The sequence below is a fragment of the Dama dama genome, chromosome 9, assembly GCF_033118175.1.
Source record: "Dama dama isolate Ldn47 chromosome 9, ASM3311817v1, whole genome shotgun sequence".
NCBI lineage: Eukaryota > Metazoa > Chordata > Mammalia > Artiodactyla > Cervidae > Dama > Dama dama.
Window position 1 is genome coordinate 10,016,544 of NC_083689.1, and position 13,212 is coordinate 10,029,755.

General features: G+C 54.8%; 1 protein-coding gene across 1 annotated transcript in view; it reads left to right on the plus strand.

The window, feature by feature from the left end:
• Positions 1-11,271, plus strand: part of UNC13A (unc-13 homolog A) — an 81,003-nt gene extending 69,732 nt beyond the window's left edge. The window contains exons 35-41 of the mRNA XM_061149875.1: positions 259-288; positions 1,726-1,782; positions 2,156-2,236; positions 3,339-3,486; positions 7,590-7,682; positions 8,403-8,562; positions 9,020-11,271. Coding sequence (XP_061005858.1) covers positions 259-288; positions 1,726-1,782; positions 2,156-2,236; positions 3,339-3,486; positions 7,590-7,682; positions 8,403-8,562; positions 9,020-9,320 — 870 coding nt within the window. The 3' untranslated portion in view covers positions 9,321-11,271. The remainder of the gene's footprint in view (positions 1-258; positions 289-1,725; positions 1,783-2,155; positions 2,237-3,338; positions 3,487-7,589; positions 7,683-8,402; positions 8,563-9,019) is intronic.
• The last annotated feature ends 1,941 nt before the right edge of the window (positions 11,272-13,212 follow it).

Sequence of the window (13,212 nt, forward strand, 5' to 3'; positions counted from 1 at the left end):
CTTGGGGCAGGCTGACTGTGGGATTGGGTACCTGTCCCCAGGTGATGGGCTGATTCTAGCCTCCCAGCAGTTCAGAGTCTGACGCCTAATCCCCACCAGGGGCTGAGGGGAGATGCCTAGGTGGGGAGGGGGTCCAGCATTGGACCCAGAACCTGGGAGGGAGCTCGTGGGCTGTGCATTGAGGGGGGCAGGAAAGCCCCACTGAATATCTTCTCAGCAGCAACCCAAACTCTGACCCTCACCTGATTCTCTCCACAGGGCAGGGTGAAATTGCCAAGCCACTCAGATGTAAGACCGGCCTCTCACTGTCTGTCTGGCTCCCACCCTCACCCCTTCCCCCCACCCCACCCATGCCTCTTTCCACTTCTGTGATCCGTGCCGTCTGGGGGTGTACTGTGACCCTGTCTGTCGGTCTCTTCTTCCTCTGTCTGTCTGGCTTGCTCGTGAGGGGTGGCAGGGGCGGGTGGCAAGTGGGGAGGAGGGTGTGGCAGGGGAAACTGAGGCCCAGGCTGGGCTCCCGAGTAACTGTGCCTTGTGACAGCCTCGGGGAATCGCAGACAAGGACTAAGAAGAGTAGCCACAGCCAGGATGATCATGCTAATACCACTAGTGGCAGGGTGACCGGATCCCACTGGCCAGCTTGGAAAAGCAGCAATGTGATTCCAAATATCCCAGCTGACAACGGCCCCCCTCCCTGCTTAGCCTTGCCCAGGACTCCCAGGCCACCCCAGGACCAGTAATTCAGGGCTCACAACCTCAGTGATACTCAGCCCACCCCCCAACGCCCCCCCCCCCCCATCATCCCCTAAGCTAGTGTAGGTGCCCCTAGCGGCCAGGGGAGGAAACTGAGGCCCAGAGAGAGCTTGAGACATGTCTCAGTTCACTCAGCATCATGATGGGGGGCAAGGGGCAGGATATATAGCTTCCACGCCAGGGCCCCGTCTCCCCGAGCACTGCCCATGACCTTGATACCGAGTAATAATAACTGTGAACACTGAACAAAAACATGTTTAGTCCCAACTAAGCCACAAATGGAATAGGATTTCCTCCATTGGAGATGAGAAAACTGAGGCTCAGAGAGGTTCAGTGACTTGCCCAGGACCACACAGCAGAGCTGGGATTTGAACCCAGGCCCACCTGGCCCATCGGAGCCATAACCAGGATGTCATCTTGCTGATGTCTGGTTTGGGGAGGAATGGGAGATGGGTCCAGAGGTGGGTGTTAAGGGGGAGGATTCTTTCTTTAAAAGTTCAGGTTAACATTCCCCTACCCACCCCCTCAGATTACCGGGGAAGTTTTCCCACAGAGGGAATGGGCCCTTGGTGGGTGGTAGGTTTCACCAGAGCCCATCCCATGGTTTTCTCAAGGCTCCGTGACCCGGGGCTGGCAAGTCCCACTCATACCCATAAACATCAAGTTGGGCTTCCCCCTCCCACTGCCCTGTTTTCTTCTCTGTGCCACAAACCTGGGGCCACGCGGTGGAGGTGGGAGGATGGGTAGTGCCCCCACAGGACTGAGATTTCTGGGGACAAGGTCACCATCTCCCCCTCAGCACCTTCTGGGGGCTCCAAACGTCTGTCCCCAGGACGCAACCTGGGGACAAGGTTGTCCAGGGCCTTTGGACAAGAACCAAGATGGCGTCCAGGGCTAGGGTGTCAATGGGGGCTTGGGCACTGAGCAGGAAGACCCCACCCTCACCGGGGTTATGTCGGTTATTACCTACAGGGCACCCAGATGATCTTCAATGCAGCCAAGGAGCTGGGTCAGCTATCTAAACTCAAGGTGAGGCCAGCGTGGGGGGCAGGAGATTGGGGTGGGGGGCTTCCCAGGGAAGAGGTCTGAGAATAGTGGCATGCTTTGCAGGCTCAAAGGACAGAAACTCTATTCAGACTGGCTTAAGCACAATTTATTTGCTCAGTGTATTGCAAGGTTAAGCTTCAGATACAGCTTGATCGAGAGTAAAAAGAATTATTCAGCAAATGTTTATTGAGCATGTGTTGTGTGTCAGCCACATGCTAGACACTGAGAGCACAATGACAAAAAGAAAGACCCACTTATCCAACTCCTTGGAGTTTAGCGAAGAGGAGACCTATAGATAGGCAGATCTCCAAGGAAGAGTGCACTGCCCATCTGGCCCCTCTCTCCATCCATCCAGGACCACATGGTACGAGAAGAAGCCAAGAGCTTGACCCCGAAGCAGTGTGCAGTTGTTGAGCTGGCCCTGGACACTATCAAGGTGAGAGGCCTCACCCCTGCCCATCCTAGGTGGGGCAAGCAGAGGATGTGGCTAGTGGGGACATGAATCTAGACTGCAACCCACCTTAATCCATTCCATTTATAAACACTCCCTGATCACCCTTCTTTGTCAGTTCCAGGCTGGCTGGCGGCAGACCCCTGAGGACATCCCCAGCTCTGTGGGGTCAGGACAGGGTATTGGAAAGGATGGGAGAGTCCAGGGAGTGTTTTCTGGAAGATAGCACATGGGAGGTAGAGTTTGAGGAATAGAAATTCACAACGCAAAACAAATAGAGCATTCTTAGGCAGGGAACCAGCCCTTGCAAGAACATGGAGACATGAAAGGGGCTGTGGTTTCCATGAAACAAAAAGTGTGAAGACTATTCTTGTAGAAGGAAATGTTTTGTTGAAATGGAGAATTACAGTGAAATATGGTTGGCAACATATTAAGGAGGGGTGGTTTAGGAAAACCCTTTGAAAACTTAATCAAAGACAGGGAGCCAGCCATGGCAAAATGGAAAATTAGGGGTGGGGACTGGGAGGACCTTCTCACCAGCAAACAGAGGAAGTGCAAAGACCCTGAGGCAAGGGAAGACTTTTGGAAAGAAGGTTAGGATATTGCAGGTTAGAGCTGCAAAGGGCCTGGGAGGGGGTGCAAGACATGGGTGTTATTCTGAGGGTGTGGGTTTGGGGCAGGGGTAAGGGTGGGAGTAGCAGGACCTGGGTTTTTTGTTTGTTTTAATATTTATTTTTATGTATTTATTTATTTGGGTGTGTTGGGTCTTACTTGCGGCTCGCGGGGTCTTAGGTCTTCAGGGCAGCATGTGGGATCTTTAGTTACAGCAGTGAACTCTTAGTTGCCGCGTGTAGGACCTAGTTCCCTGACCAGGGATCAAAACCACACCCTTTGCATTGGGAGCCCGGGAGTCTTGGCCACTGGACCACCAGGGAAGTCCTGGGACCTGGGTGTTCTGAAGACCCGCCCTGTCACCCCGCCCATCACAGTAGAGGGCAGCAGAGTAGGGGAGGGGCGTTGGGGCTGCCCAGCCCGAAGGGCAGGTCGAGGGTCCGAGCCTGACCTCTCTCTACTCTGCTCCCCACAGCAATACTTCCATGCAGGTGGCGTGGGCCTCAAGAAAACTTTCCTGGAGAAGAGCCCAGACCTGCAGTCCCTGCGCTACGCCCTGTCCCTCTACACGCAGGCCACCGACCTGCTCATCAAGACATTCGTGCAGACGCAGTCGGCCCAGGGTAAGGAGCCGCTGGTTAGCGCGATGAAAATCCCGCCTCCCATAGGGGCAGCGCAGCCCCAAGCCCCGGCCTGGCGGCCGCCTTGGACGCACCTCCTCTGTGACGTCACAAGCCCGGGAAGAATTGACAGCTCCAGGGCGCACGTGAGCTCCATGATATCACCGGGCCAGTGAATGATCTACAGCTTGTAGGAGCCGGACCTCTGACGTCAGTGGGCTAGGAATGCATCTCCTGGGAAAACCCATGACGTCAGGGGGTCAGGATGTAATTGAAATCTGTAGAACGGGCCCGCTGTCCGCAAGGACCAGGGAGTGATTGACAGCTGTTAGGGGCGGAACCTCGACTCTGATTCCAGAGAGTGGTTGATAGCTTTACGGGAGGGACTTGTGACTGCGGGAGACAGTGATTGATATCCCTGGCAGGGGCGGGATCTCTGACGTCACGTGGCCAATGAATGATTGGCAGCTCCAGGGGAGGGACCTCTGGAAGGATGGTTGAAAGTACCCTGGGGAGGGACCTCTGTACTGTCGGGAGCTAAGGAGTGCCAGCACTAGAGATGGGAGGGACCCCGACCTGGAGGGGCGGACGGAGAGGGAGTTCTTATTTCTCAAATTCTCTCTTTCTCTTTCTTCTCTTGCCTCTGTCTCCTGTCCATCTCTGAGTTCGCACACAGCAGCTGGGGCTGGGGGGCAGGACTCTAGGGTCCTAGTTCCCCTCCCTGGGCCCCTCCTTTTCCAAATTGGCCCTAAGAGTGCAGACACGGGCGAGAAGGTTGGCCGCTAACCCAGGCTTAGTACCGGCGGTGGAAGAGGAGGCTGGGGTGAGGGGAGCTAAACCCTGCGGCCACCAGCTGCCCCTCCCCGCCCCGAGTCAGCCCAGGGCTTAGGGCCCTCCCTGGGCGTCGGGCCTCTGCGCTCAGCTTCGTGCCCAGCCCACGCTGCTGCTTTTAGTGTTCCTGGTGTCCCCCCGGAGCGGGAGGCTGTCTGTCTGTCTGTCTGCAGCTGACGTTTCTCTCTCTCTTGTTTCTCCTCCCTCTCACTCGCCGCCCCGTCTCCGCGCCTACCCTGCTCCCCGCCACGCACACTCGCCCTCCATCCTCGCCTCTCTCTCGCTCGCTCGTCTTTCCCCTCCCTCCTCCCTCCCCTCCTTTCTCCACCTCCCCACTCCCGTGATTAGTCCATGGTGGAAAAGGGACTAGGTTTACCCTTAGTGAAGACATTTATCCTGAGAAGGGTACGTGCTTCCGCCGCCCGCCCGCCCGCCCGCCCGCGCCCGGTGCCCGGTGCCTGCACCCCTCCTGGCCCGGCTAGTAAAAGGCCCGTCCTTCCGCCTCCCAGGCCTGTGGGGCCACGCCCAGGCCCGACTGGCTTCAGGGGTGCCTAGGCGGACCAGGGGGGAAGGACGGCTTGCTGGTTCCACGTGGGGAAGGAGTAGCGATTCGAGTCGGAATCCGTTTCTCCCTAGGTGCTGCTCTTAACCCAGATCCCGGGTCCCCCAGACAGGCGCTTGCCCATCTCAGATTCCAGCTGTGCCACTCCGTGGGTGGGCGCCTCCCTCAACCGGCTGCCTCCTTGAGCCTCAGTTTTCTCATCTGTAAAATGAGAACAGTCAAGGACTGTAATTCATAAGATTATTTTTAGGACTAGACGAATTAAATTTAGAGCAGTTCCTGACATGTACTAGCTGGCCGCAATTGTTAGTTGTATTATTATTGTTATTATTTTTATGGATGTCACTTTTATGAGCAAAGAAAACGAGCATTTTTCAGGCTCTAACTCTGAGCTAGCCTTTGTGCCCATCACTTCTCGGGATTCTAGAAGACATTCCTTTAGGTTGCCCCTCAGGGTGATCTGTTATTCCATAGATAAGGGAGCTGTCTCAAAGGAGACTAAGCCCCTTGCCCAAGGAACCTTCCCCTCCAGGGGGCCTGGGACTGGGGATGGGGGTGGGGTGGGAGAATCACAGAGAGGCCTGGGAAAGACACTTCCCCTTGGAGCCAGCAAACCATGGGATGGGGGCGCCCAGCACTGCCCCCCTCCCCCTTCTTACTAGCTTTGGCCGTAATCTGACCCCTCACCCCACCCACCACTGTCCGACTCTCCCCTGGCACCCCTCAGTCTGGCCCGGATTGAGCTTGCTATGAAGCATCAGCCTGGGGTGGGGGTCGGGGGGGGTGAGGCTGAGCATGTGACTGGTTGGGGGGAGTGGGGTGGGAGCCTGAGATGACAAGGAAGGCAGCCTTGGGTGGGTGGCAAAGATGAGGGGGTGCACACCCCAATACTGGGGCAATGGGGGTCTTCTGCCCCTGAGCCTTGGTCACTAACCGCACAGAGCCAGGTAACCTGATCAACCTTGGACTGACCCATTCTCCTACCCCACCCCACCCCAACTTTCCCCCTGTTCCTCCCCCCATGCATGGGGTGCTCCAGGCGTGGTAAGCTTCCTGAGGGGCAGGGGAGGGGCCTGGTGGAGGTGCTGGCGGTCACAGGTCCCCAGGCCCCACAGGATGCCCTTCCCAAGAGTCACTGAGGGTTGGGGACAGAGGCTTTGAAACTGCTCCTTCAGTGATCCCCATCAGAATCAATCAATCAGGCTGCTTGTCGTGTCTGAAATTGAAAAGTACCTTACCTTGATTCAGGCAGACTAGAGAATTTGTGAGCCTATAACTGAAAGCCATTGAATTGAATTGCCATCAGTAATAGCTGGATCTAGAGTCTCCAACAATGCCAATGGTCTCTATTGAGACCTCTGTGGGATGGACTCTCCCTTCACTGGGCCTTGGAGCAGCTTAACCAGAGAGAGACTCTTTCCTAGGAGTTACAACAAAAGTCCTGGGGCCAGTTCCTATTGGCCCATGTTGGGTCACATGACCATCCCTGAGCCAATCACTGCAGCCATGGCCAGGGACTGCTCTGATTTGGCAGCCCTGGTTCATTTAGCCATACCTAAAGTGCGAGATGGAGCCACAATGTCTGAGGTGAGGTAGGGACATTTCTCAGTGGAAACTTGAGATGGTCTGTTGGAAAAAGAATGGCAGAGAAAATAAAAAATATCTCTACAAGCTGTCACTTCAGCAGAATTGAGAATTCTGGGTCATGTTGCACAGAGTGTTAGAGGAGCAGAGCTGGCAAGGACGAGAAAGGAGGGGGGTGCGGCAGGAGAGGTAATAGGACATATCAGGAGTGACTGCAGGTCACAGAAAGGGCTCTGATTATTTCAGAGTGAAATGAGAGCCTTGGGAGGGTTTTGAGCAGAGGAGGGATATAGTCTGACTTGGGACTTCTCTGGCTGGTGTACTGAAAGAAGCTGAGCGGAAAGTGTAGGGAGACAGGGAGGAGCCTATTACAACAGTTCAGAGTGGCCTAGTTGGCCCAGGGACAACTCCTATTGGCCTAGCTCCAGTCACATGACCATCCCTGAGCCAATCACTGCAGCCATGGCCGGAGAAGGCTCTGATTGGGCAGCTGTGGTTCATTTAGCCATACCCGAAGTGTGAGATGGAGCTACGTGGTTGATGGGGACTGAACCAGGATGGAGGCTGTGGAGATGGGCCAGAGTCTGGATGTATTCTGAAGGCAGACCTGGCAGTGTCTTCCACCATACCAGTACTTAGCGAGGAAGTGAAAACAAAAAAGGGGTTGAAGACTGAGGTACAGGGTGCCCCAACAGTTTGAAGATCAACAGAGGAGTTGGAAACGGAAAAAGAGGGTGAGAAGGAGAGACTAATTGTAAGATGAGAACTTGTAGAGTGTAGCCTTGGTGCAGCCAAGAGGAGAAACTGAGGCACAGAAAGCCAAAGTGTCAGATGCCGTCAAGATAGTGTGAAAGATGAAGACCGAGTCTGATGACAGGGAATGAAAAAGAGGACATTAGGCTCAGAGAAGTTAGGAGATGTGCCTGAGATCACACAACAAAGCAGTGAAAGGCCGAGGATTCCCGGCCTCCTTATGAGCACCCATCTTCCCAGCCTGCCCTCAGTGCCAACCTGTCATGGCTGATGACCTGATGCCGCCAGCATATGGTGGGTGGGAGGCAGTCCACGTCCTTTCTGGTGGGTGGGAAAGAATGAAGCTCAACCAAGCATCCTCCCCTGCCCCGCCCAGGCTCGGGTGTGGAAGACCCTGTGGGTGAAGTCTCCGTCCATGTAGAGCTCTTCACTCATCCAGGAACTGGGGAACACAAGGTCACAGTGAAAGGTGAGTAGCCTGAGGTGGGAGGGAGAGTGCCTCAGCCAGGATGCACTAGATTCTAACACTGAAACCAAACTCAAACAGGCTTAAGGATGAAATTGGTTTTTTTTTTTTTTTTTTAATTTTAAAAAATGTTTTCATAAAACTGAAATGTTCAGAAGTATCCACCTTCAGACACAGCTGGATCAAGAGGTACAAAAAGTGTTACAGGACTCATTCCACTTTCTCTCCCAGCTCTGCGTTCCTGTTGTGGGTTTTAGTTTTCTAGTTAGAACACAGATTGGTCTGTTTTATCCAAGACCTAAAATAACAATGGCTTAAACAAGATATTAATAGACGGAATGAATCTTCCTCTGGGGTAACTCCAAGAACAATCAGCCCAGAACTGACGTGAGGGCTTCACAGCGGTGAGCATCCAGGCTCCAAACAGCTTTTGCTGTATTTTTATCCCTAATGTGTTTTCTTCCTCCATGAGGTCCCAGAGGACTCAGCCCCATCAGCTTCCCAGTCTGCAGCTAGGAAAGGAGAAAGTGTAGTGCATTCTCGTTGCCCTTAGGGCCCCGGCTGCGTCACTTCCTCTTACATCTCATTGGCTGGAAGTTAGTCACGTGGTCATATTTAGCTACAGAAGCATGCTGGGAAATGTAATCTTTCAGCCAGGCTTTGAAAACCACAGCTATGTACTGGGGGGCCCTAAGCAGTCTTACCTTCTAATTCCCCCAACAGTGGTGGCTGCCAATGATCTCAAGTGGCAGACTTCTGGCATTTTCCGGCCATTCATCGAGGTCAACATCATTGGGCCCCAGCTCAGTGACAAGAAACGCAAGTTTGCGACCAAATCCAAGAACAACAGCTGGGCCCCCAAGTACAATGAGAGCTTTCAGTTGTAAGTCTGGGATGCTTTGGGGAGCACGACTAGGGGACATGATCCTATATGAACCTCAGGGTCCACTAGGCGGGAGGGATCTCTGGTGAACCGGTGGTTTCTGGGGACAGGAACAGGAGGGATCACATCGTAAGTGGGGATGCTGGGAAGAGAGGCACCTTAGTGCAGGAGTGACACCAGGATGGAGGTGACCACCCTGGGGGACACACAGGTCGGGGTCGGGGACAGTGAGTATGATATAATAGCATAATGAGGGCTCATGAAGGAGAGAAGATGTCTGGCCAGAAGGAACACGTTGACCTGGGGCATTTCTGGGGCTAAAAATTCTGGTCTAAGAGGCGTGGGTGTGGGCGTGACCCGGTGGGAGAGGAGGAGGCACCGGTGGGCGTGGTTGGCCGGGGGCGGGGGGGGGGGGGACGGGCGGTGTGATCTGTCCTCACGCTCCGCCCTCCCGCAGCACGCTGAGCGCCGACACTGGCCCTGAGTGCTACGAGCTGCAGGTGTGCGTCAAGGACTACTGCTTCGCGCGCGAGGACCGCACGGTGGGGCTGGCCGTGCTGCAGCTGCGCGAGCTGGTCCAGCGCGGGAGCGCCGCCTGCTGGTTGCCCCTGGGCCGCCGCATCCACATGGACGACACGGGCCTCACGGTGCTGCGCATCCTGTCGCAACGCAGCAATGACGAGGTGGCCAAGGAATTCGTCAAGCTCAAGTCGGACACGCGCTCCGCCGAGGAGGGCGGTGCCGCGCCTGCCCCCTAGTGCGGGGCACGCAGGCAGGCGCCATTGCGCCTGCGCAGAGCGCGCAGGGCGGGGCGGTGTCTGCGCGCTTGGACCTCCCTGAGGGCGAGTCTCCGGGCTCTGAACGGAAGGCATCCTGCCTTTGCACCTTTGATTTAGTTTCCCATTCTGGGGAAAGGTGAATGGCAACGCCCCGCCCCCTCAGGAGGCCTTGCGCCAGGGAAAGAGGAAGGAAGAAGCCACATCCCCCCTACTTGAGGCCACTCCCCCAGCGTCTAGGGGCTTTTCGAGCTGGAATGGGATGAAAACCAGCCCCTAGAGAGGAGGCCAGGTCCCAGAGCTGTGTTACCTGGACGCCCTGCCTCCTGCCCCCTGGAAAAGCCATAAGATGGGTCCCAACCTTTGGGGCCCGAGACCAATTTGCCAAGTATGGAACTCTCAGCTCCCTTGAGGGGCGGGCCTTGGGCGAGGGACAGGGTTTCCTGGCGCGCCCTCTGGGGTGGTGTGGGGACTGGAGGGGCTCGGGTGGTGGTTAGAGAGCCCCCCACCAAGGTGGACCAGAGTCCCTTTTGATGTTTGTGCGAAAAATAAACAGGGAAGGGGGGAGGATGGGATTTCAAAAGCACATGCGCTCTCGGGCGCCCAAACCCGGCCAAGGGGTCGGCTCTGGGGCATCCAAGCTGCCCCAGCTTCCCTACGGGGTTTTGCCTCCCCCTTTCCCCACCACATATCCAGTCCTTATATCATAGAGTTCAACCCACTCACTTGACAGATGGCAAAACCGAGGCCGAGAGCTGCTTAAGACAATGCCGAGGGTTCCAGTACCACATCCCCTCCCCATTCCCTTTGGCCTGTGTGCCCCTCTGAAGGGTGAGCTGAGATCGGATACCCCGACACAGCTCCCCATTGCTGCTAACCCCTGTCTGGGGACTGTCCCCAACCCTCAAAGCGGTGGGGGTTCAGGGCCGAGGCCCCAGTGCCCCCTTCCACCGCTGGCTGCCAAGCAAAACCCCTGCCTTCACTGCTTTCCTTTGGGACGCCAGGGTTAGATACCTGAGAACTCTTGACCTCCCACCAAAAGAGAGTGAAGATACGGGATTCCCTGGACCCGGTCCCCTGCCCCAACCACTTCTTCCTCTCCTAGAATGCTCCAGTCAGGAAGGAACGGAAAGAGACCAGAAGCTTGAGGGTATGTGTGTGTGAACGGAAAGAGACCAGAAGCTTGAGGGTGTGTGTGTGTGTGTGTGTGTGTGTGTGTATACAAATTTGCTGGGGAGCTTACTCCCCCAAAATTTCATTCATTCATTTAAACACGCAGGCCACAGGATACCCCATGTGGAGCCTCTAGCTGCCTGAAACTCTTCCTTCACCAGGGGTTTGGGGGCAGTTTAGCCAAATTTCTCCGTTTTAGCTCACACAGGCATTTTGGGAGACATTTTGGGAAAGTTTGGCATGGCTTGTCTTTGCCCAGGATCTGCTTTTTCACATTGGACCAGTATGTGTATACTGTGGGTTTTTTCCTGTCAGATTGATAAATACAGGATTGTGCTGTACTAGGGAAAAAATTAAACAGAGGTGTGAGAAGAGGTTTAACTGGGCTACTGGAGCAATGGGGGCTACCTCAGATGGGAAAGGTGACAGGGCTTTCTGCAGAGGTGAAAAGTGTAAAGGAACTACGCATTGGAGAGAAAAGAGCTCCAGGCAGAGGGAACTTCAGATGCAAAGGCTCCGAAGTGGGCTAACTTGAAGCATGGCCAGGTCAGGTGGCTGGAGCTGAGCCAACCAGAGGGGTGGTGGGAGATGCTGATGAGGTTGGGGAGGCCTGCAGAGGTCTCAGACCAGGTGGGATCTGGTAAGAAGCCCTGAGGAGTTTTGATTTTACCCTAGAGGCCTGGGAGGCCCCAGGAGATTTTAAATCTGGGGAGAGTCTGGATTTCAGGTTTTGACTCTCCCTCTGGCTACCTCATGAAGAATGGACTGATGTGGTGGCAGGGGTGGGGATGGGAGGGAGGACAAAATGCTTTCAGGACACTGAGATTAATTCTTGGAAAGATTTTGGAGGATATATTAAAAACTATGCCTTAGATGAGCCCGAGGGCTCACTGGTACAGATGTCCTGGTTGTGCACTGCCCAGGGGTTGAGCATCTCTAAGGAGGCCATGTGCAAACTGAGGGTTGTATATTTATGGTAATGGTTTTCCCATCTGTGAACAAAGAGTTTGGATGAAGCCGCTCTTATTTCTAATTTACCTGAAAGTATTTGTCCCCTAAATCCCGGGTGGCTCGAACTGTAAAGAATCCACCTGCAATTCAGGAGACCCAGGTTCGATCCCTGGGTTGGGAAGATACCCTGGAGAAGGGAATGGCTACCCAGTCTAGTATTCTTGCCTGGCAAATCCCATGGACAGAGGAGCCTCGTGGGCTACAGTCCATGGGGTCACAAAGAGTCGGACATGACAGCATTTTGAGTGTGTGTGAATTCAGGCAGTTTCACATGACTGACGGTTCAGAATTAGAGATTAGGACGAAAGTTCTCATTCAGGATGGTGGGGTGGGAGGGCACCCTCCCTGCCCCGGGGACAAGGGACAGGCTAGAAGGTGTCTTGCGGGGAACTTGAAGTCTCCGTGGTGAGGCGCAAGAGGGAGATTTGAACTTCAGACCATCCAAGAGGTGGAGGTGGGCTGGATGGCTGACTTGGAGATGAGAGGAGCAACATCCAAAGAGGCGTTAATCTGTGATTTGGAGTAGGCTCTGAAAGACTTTTTGAATGACTGGCAGGAAAAGGCAGGGGGAGCTGAGCTGCTGCCAGAGAAAGCCAAGATGTTTCCCAAAAGCTTTATTGGGAGGTGCTCTGGTCTAGGGGTGTGTGAGTGTGTGTGTGTTTGTGTGTGTGAGGGTTCCCCAGCACCGGCCCAGGCACATGGAGGGAGCCTCAGGGAGTATTTGTCAAATGACGTTTTCTGACTCCCAGGCTAAAACTGTTCGGGAAATTTTCTCCCTCTTCTTTCCCCCAGAGAACTCCTAGTCATCCCTCAAAACTCATCACAAATATTCCCTTCTGTGGAAAACCTCTGATCCCCCTCAGGACTTCCCCAGCCAGTGTCCCTCCTCTGTCTGCCCCTCCCCCAGCCTCTGTCTCTGATGCCATGGGGCTGAGGGTATCTGTGAAAGGCTCTCTTCCCCCACAAGATGGGGCTCTGAAGCTCCTCAAGAGCCCCAATTTCAGTGAGCAAAGGCTGGGCCCAGGGGGAGTGTCAGAGAGGGGATGTCTAATTGAATGGTGTCTCAGGCAGGGAGTTTGTGTGCCCACACATTCACGTGTCTGTCCATACCAACCTCCCCCTCCCACACAGATCTAGGCACCCAGGAGGTGTTCCTAGCAGACTGGCTGAGCTGCAGGGCAAAGAGTCAAGAGAGGACAGGGGACTGGAAGTGTTTGAAAGCAGAATGCTCCTCTATGGGAATGACAAGGCTCAGAGGAGCAGCGCTTTCCTCAGGGCCACCCAGCATTGGATGATACCTTTGGGCTTCCACCGTTTCACCTGGGGTGCCCGGGGTTCTGAGTGCAGGTGGGGTCCTGGCATTGCATTTGGACCTTGCTCCATGCGGGGAACTGGCCCCAGATTTTCATGAATCAGGAAAAGGATAAAATAGGCTTGTAGTGGGATCGAGGTTGGGGGGGTGACATTGAGGGACATAGCCAATCCTCCCTAAAAAGGGAGGAGACAGTAAGGACTCAAAGAAGAGAAGGGAGGGAAGGAGAGAAAAGAGGGTGGGGCAGACAGACAGGAAAAAGTCAAGAGGATCAGATCGTGCCCGGATGGGAACAGCCAGAACTTTGAAATGAAGAGAGCGATTCAGAGATGGGGCTGCAGAGACAGGAGAGAAAAGGCAAAAACAGAGAACTAGAAG